The sequence below is a fragment of the Etheostoma spectabile genome, chromosome 17 (genome assembly GCF_008692095.1).
Source record: "Etheostoma spectabile isolate EspeVRDwgs_2016 chromosome 17, UIUC_Espe_1.0, whole genome shotgun sequence".
NCBI classification, from domain to species: Eukaryota; Metazoa; Chordata; class Actinopteri; order Perciformes; family Percidae; genus Etheostoma; species Etheostoma spectabile.
The window spans coordinates 7,505,740-7,512,638 of record NC_045749.1 but is presented as its reverse complement, the minus strand read 5'-3'; the positions used below and the strand labels follow the sequence as shown (position 1 = coordinate 7,512,638).

The 6,899-nt window shown below is 39.9% G+C and overlaps 1 protein-coding gene across 2 annotated transcripts in view; it reads right to left on the bottom strand.

Annotated features, from left to right (window-relative positions):
* oprm1 (opioid receptor, mu 1) overlaps positions 1-940 on the bottom strand; it is a 24,172-nt gene extending 23,232 nt beyond the window's left edge. The window contains exon 1 of one of the 2 annotated variants that reach the window (XR_004335849.1): positions 199-464. Coding sequence is in view for 1 of the 2 variants with exons in the window: in XM_032540985.1 (XP_032396876.1) it covers positions 199-464 (266 nt within the window). In the remaining variant the exon portion in view is untranslated. Of the gene's footprint in view, positions 1-198 lie in introns of both variants that reach the window. The other variant, XM_032540985.1, reaches the window with a different exon arrangement.
* Between the last annotated feature and the right edge of the window lie 5,959 nt (positions 941-6,899).

Here is a 6,899-nt window from a genome sequence, read left to right as displayed (position 1 = left end):
ACACACACACACACACACACACACACACACACACAACTTCATGGTCTATACAGCAACAGGTACAGGTTGCCGTTGACTCCTTTCCAATCATGTCAGAGAAGGATCTGTTCATAAAGTGTAAAAGGCCTAATTATGCGCAAAACAGCTGTGAAAACACATACACACATCAGTGTTTTTGTAAGTACTTTGCTGTCTTACCTGACAATGATATACATGACCAACACGTTTCCAACTAGCCCCACCACGCACACTATGGAGTACAGAGCGGTGATAACAATGGCTATGATAACCGGGTTGGTGTCGTCTAACAGACTGTTGGCAAGTCCCCGATCCCCGTCGCATCGCGGCTCCGCATTGCTCGTGGTGTTGTGGTCGGTGAAGTTTCCACAGAAGCTGCTGTTGTTGAAAAGCACGGGGAGCTGGCTCCGGTAATTCACGTCCGAGCCGTTGCCTGCGGTCTCCATGGTCCTGGTTCGGTATGTGCCGTACTGTAGGTGCTGCGCGCGTCTTTCGACTCTCCTCAGGTGCCCTTTGGTGGACTCGGTGCCTGTGATGCCCCGCTGAGTGCTTGTCTGGTGCTGGTTAAAGAAGCGCTGCGTGTCGGGCGCGGGACCGACCGCAGGTAACGTTAAATCTCACTGTGTGGAAGAATGTTGCCGCGTGTGTGGAGGTTTGCCACCTAAAGCCTGGTTTAATAACAACCTTCGCGTGGCACAACGAGCCTGCATAGAGAGAGCATAAGCAGGACGGGACTTAGTTTGCTCTCTTTCTTCATTCCTCCCTCGGTTCCTTCCTCTCTTCTTTCCTTCCTCCCTTTTTTCTATATTTCATTTCCTCCCTTTCGCTCAGATTTTCTTATTGCTTCATTGTTTCCTGCGTTTTTTATTCCCTTCCTCTCATTCTTGCTTCTTTTATTTTTCTTTCCTTCTCCCCTTTCTCCCTCACTTATCTTTGTTCCTTTTCTCTTCTCCTTCCTTGCTCCCATCCTTCTTTCCATCCCTCCATCCTTCATTGCTTTCCTTCTTCCTTGATCCTTTCCTTATTTCATTCCTTCCTCTTGTCTTTTGTATACTCTATACTTTTCTTGTACCATCAGCTTCTCCATGAAGTGTTAATTAGTACTCATCATTGTTGCCTGTGGATGGACCAAACAGCCATCTCATATTATTCATTTAAAGTCCTTCTGTTGAAGCTTCCAACTACCTCAACATTTTTTTTTGTCATTTAAATCTAGTACACGATCCAGTAACTTAAAGTAACCTAGGGTATCCTCATTTGTACACACTAATCTTGGCAAAACTAGTACTTTGCACCTTATAAATGGAATGACAATGCCCTAAACTAGATTCATACATTCCTCTTGGAGATTTTAAGATTTTTTATCTAATGTTTTTTTTATTATTCTTGCAAAAGCTTTTTTTTAATTACTTGTGGTGTAATTGTGTTGTTTCTGTTTTGCGGATTGTGTTCTTTTGTTCAAGATTTTTTGGTGACATTTAAGGCCTTTATTGGACAGGTCAGCCTAGGCGTCGGAACCTAACCCGCAGCCACTGCGTTGAGGACTGAGACTCTGCATATGTGCGCAGGAACAGCGGATTGCGTTTTTGTGAATGTTTCTTCTTCTTGTTAGATATCTTATTTAAGATGAATTATATATATATATATATATATATATATATATATGTAAAAAAGTAATAATATGCTGAAAGCGTCCTTTATCTACAATATCATTACATTAACTAGTCAGTTAAACAACCAACTATACACTTACAATGCAAAGAATTCAGGAATAAAAAACATGTTGGATAGTAAAACAGCATGACAGCAGCAAGTACCCTAAATAGGGACAGTGATGGATGGTGAGGGGGAGTCCAGGGATTATCTGTCAAGTTATCCTTGCATGTGTGTACATGTGGCGCTTTGATGAGTCTCCTCACTCCTGATTTCTGTTTTCTCTGCTGTATTCTAATCAGTGAAGGCAAGTGAGGGAATGTAGCCCAGTGTAATCCAATAGGGATTGATTTTAATCAAGATAATGTCCATGCTTGTCTCATTACAGTTTTAGAGAGGCACGCAACGGGCAAAGATCATTTACTAAACGTGCTGGAGGCCTGTTTGGAGTGAAACTGTTTAACACGAGCATAACTACTCAAAGTCATTATTATTACGTCTGTTTTTATAGTCGCTTTAGTCAACACCAAAAGATAACTTGTTAGCTAATTATATCAGCGCGCTAGCTGATAAAACCTAAGGAGCAGCAGGGATGGAGGGATGTATTACTTTAAATGGGATGTTTTCAAATACACCACAGTTTCATTTAATTGGGATGTGACATTACTTTGCCACTGCTGCCCCTCTGTTTGGTTTTCACATAAAGACACGTCACCTTTCACTTCCGAGCCTGGTAAATCTGAGTAGATTAGCTTTTGTGGTTTGTGCCTGAGCACTTTTTTGAATAAGTTAAACTTCCAGCTGTGATGTGTTTTGTGCTGATGTGATTTATTGGTGTTAGACCAAGAGGCGCTACAACCACTATTAACACAAACAGGGCACAGATGTCGATACATTTAAACGGATAGTTTGGGATTTTTCAAGTCTATCTTAATACAAGAGGGAAATTTAGGTATACCAAAAAGTGCAACTTTGGAAAATACCTGCTTCATTTGTCTGACTCTGACTGCTGGGGGCTCATATCAGCTTTAGTTCATGTTTTAGGACTGCATGCTGATTTTGTCTCCCTTTGCTGTTTAGAGTCACTTTAGGGAAGAATAGCAGGGTTTTGAGTAAGCATCTTCAGAAAATAAAACTGAGAATTTGGTGCTTTTATAAATCTGTGGGGTTTCTCAGTGTGGAGAAGGCCTTGAAACAGCACTTAGACCTTTATCATGTTGGGAAATCAATTTAAACACTTTACAAGCCACTAATCTCAGAGAAAGTTTCCTAGGAAAAGGATATCAGTACAGCATGTGCAATATGTGCAGTGAAATATGGGGGTAGGATACTCTGGAGGATGTGCTAAAAGGTTAACGTGCAACAATAATGACAAGAATAAAAGAAAGTCTTATGAATAAACAGTTATTTACACGCTCATATCCCAGAGATATACTTGACTAAGTGATTTGAAGAGAGAAGAAGTTGATTCTGGATGTTTGAGAAAAGTAAAATTCACACTCACATCATTGTTGTCCCTCAGAAACACTTCCACCACTTTCGTGTATCTCTTGTGAAGTGGAACGTATTGGGGCTCTATCCCGTTGCCATGGTGAGGATGAGCATTACATCTCACAAAAACAAAACCTTCCCAGGCCCCATAGGTGAGCTATGTGTAGTTCTTGTTGAGGCTGCTGCCATAGCGTATAGGATATGTTTCACAAGTTGAACCTGTTAGTTTTTGCTATGGTTCGGCCTGTGATGTGGGGGGTGCATCAGCTGCTCAGGTTTACCTGCTCAGGTCCTTTCAGCAGAGAGTGGCTGGCACCCCTAAGGTGGAGGTAAGATAGTTTTGCAGTGAATGTCATTTTTACAATATGTGGAGTGCTTATTGTTGTGGGTGCTCATGTATGTATAAATAGTAATGTCAGCAGGAACAGTTTTATCTAAATGTAATTTTATTTACAAATACAGAGTGTTAATGCTGCCCTTTAAGTTTAGCTCCCCCTACAATAACCTGCAGGTGCCGGTGGTAGGTTCTAATTAGGTGAGGCTGAGAGGTTAAACGTGCCTTCAGAAGAAGGGGAAGATAGAAAGGACTTGCTGTGAGGTTGCCTTTTTATCTGTTTGTTATTTCGACCTAGTTTTTTTTTTGTATTTTCCCAGTTTTGACTGTGTGTTGGAAAACAATAGAAAAAACCTCAAATGTAATTATCTTTTCTATTTAGAAAATCAATTATTGATTTGTTGACATGTTCTTGCATTAAGGTTTAACAAATACCTAAAACTAGCAACAATATTGGAAAGTATTCAGCGAAACACCTGTTACCAAACAGAAGCAGACCCACGCAGCACCTGTTTGCCAGAAGTATTCTCCTAGCCTCACAGTGTTTTTGTCAAAGATCTTTTACAGTACTCAGATTCATATTTATACATGACACATAGTTATTCATTCCAGCTGGCTACACCCTTTTTCACATTGTATTTGATGAAATGTGTTTTATCTGGATGGGTTAATGCAACTGTCTTAAGTCATCATCACAATAAGTGTTTAGACAGTAGTAGATGTTCCCTTTATGTCAGGAACCAAATCGACAGAAGAGACAAGCATTTTTGATGCAGAAGACAGAAAATGAGTCTAGCAATCAGCACATCACTTCATACATAAACCTAGGGGAGCTCTCATCTGGGCCCAAACTGTGCGTGTATAAGTCAAAAAACGTTGTTTTATTTAGCAGATCAAGAGGAACAGAATCAATAATCATGATTGCAGCTGACAAACCGAGTAACAGCACTGACAGAGGAACAATGGTCAGAAGTTAACCAACCAGCATAAAACAAATCAGAGGCTTCATAACAAAAGAACAGAAACAGAAGGGAAACAAAAGCTGAATATATAATGTTGTGGTATTTTCTGCATGTTCATTTCTAATAGACAAGCAAAAATTTGTCATGATGACATTAGCTGGTGTGCATGGTACTGTAATGGTTCTGTAGTCGAAATTGTTAGATGCTATTTAAACTGCTGTATTGTTAATGTGAACTGAGACACCTGACACTTGATGACCTAATGATAGATAAAACACACTCGTACAGAGGGTCCTCCATTTAGCTGAATAGTTATATGAGTAATCCCCATTATGTTGAAGTCTCTTTGAATGGATCATATGTCTGTCTCTTTGCCTCTGGCAGCTCGGGCTTCCTCTGCTTTAACACATTTATGGATCACCACTTTGATGAAACATTATACACTCATCCAAGTGAGGGTGACAAAACGTTTTGACATTGATTGATTATACAATATGTGACCAGCACAATAGGACCAAGGCTTTGATAAAAGAATGTGAATGGTCAGAGGAAATAATGTTACTGTAAATGCTATAGTAATAAAGAAGGAGGGTATTATATTTAATCTTAATTGCTTCTTGAAAGAAAGCTTAGAGCTTACTGAAATGCAGAATTTCCGCTGTAAAAAAAATACAATACATAATGACAGCTTTGGAGTTAGTATTATAGGAACAGCACTTTCTGTTATACCTATAATACAGTTTGTATTACAAGTAAAAATATTGACCTGATGCTGGCACTAAAATATCAAAACCTAGGAATCACCAAAGTTATTATAATTTATCCTCGGGGGAACATGAATTTTGTGCTGATCCATATTTTAAATGTTGAGATATTTCACTGATTAGTGAGGACTGGTGGCACTAGAGGAAAAGTCAGGGTATCACTAAAACGGCATTAGGATTCATCCTCTGTGCACAATAGACGTCTGTACAGAACTTCATGGCAATCTGATAGATGAGATGTTTCAGGCTGGTACAGAGTTAACCAACTGGTTGACATTGTCATCCCTAAACCCATGCTGCTAGCATAAACGTACAAAACATGTCAAATAATCAGAGTAATTATTACTCTATACCTTCAGAATTTGCACAACCACTCTCAAGAACCGCATCATAAACAGTACACATTAAACGTAATCCAGCAGGATTTCCTGAGGTCATGGATTATGTTAACGTCACATGTGGAAATACCTCATCTGCAATGCTTCCAGTCAGTGTAAACAAGTGACTCGCAGGTACTTATTTGTTACCCAGATGAAGCCGTTTACACCCGCCACACAGGGTCTTTGTCTTTCTGGGGTGTAAATATTGTCAAACAAAGCCAACGTTGGCGGAGGAGCAACTTTTCCATCACTGTTGTGCTTTCAGTAAAATGACGCAAGACAGTCTTCTTCACTTCAGCTCTGTTCATTACAGTTGACTTTAATTCAGTTATACTCTAGTCATTTTATTGCATGCCATAACATACATTTCACAGCATCAGATTTGGCCTCACCAGTGCCTCTTGTCATGCATGTTTTAGATCTCTCCCTGCTCCAACACAGCTGATTCAAATGATCTCGTTATGAATTCCTGAAGCTGCTTGATAACGAGCTGATCAGTGAAGTCAGCTGTCTTGGAGCAGGAAGGGATCCAAAACATGCAGGGCATGGGATAATCCAGGACTGCATCTCATGTTGCTTACTTGATAGCTTCTCAGTCCACTCGCCCTTGTTTGTATAGTACAGAATTGATTTGATTTAGTGCTTTGAACAAATGCGTCTGCCAAATAAATGCAATGTAATGATTTGGTACTATTCACCCTTCATTTTTTACATTGCATGTTTTGCATTTCAGTATACCTCAAGGTCAGATCCCACTAGATTCTTCCCATCTCAAAACAAATGAGGACACATGACTGTAACACGGAGATTGTCTTTTAAAGCATCTTCTCTAAATTACTCATGACAAAAAACACCCCCAAGGACAAGTGGTCCCTTTCAAGTTACTTGTTGTGACTTACGGTTCAATTTCTTATTCAGCTGCAAGTGTCAGTGTGCTGCAACTCTCCCTATTTAAAGTAGTGGGGCCCTTGACTAAGTCTGTTTACTTGATAAATGTATTGAATTTCATTCTGTAAAATTGCCACAGCCGTTAGTTCTTTATTTTTTATTTGCAACTCCCTAAAGTGAGAAAAACATATTGGTAAAAGAGGCAATTGCAGTCTTTGTCTGTTTGTTCATGTCTCACTGCTGCTGTTGCGACTCGGAAACCTCTCCAGAGAAGAAGAAAGCACAAAATAATAACTGATTTAACATGAGTCATAGACAGTAGGTGATATGAGGGGGAATGCTAAATTGAAATGCAAAATTACCAAAATGTGCACGCCCCTTGTAAACGTGCTACCCCCCCCCCCCCCCC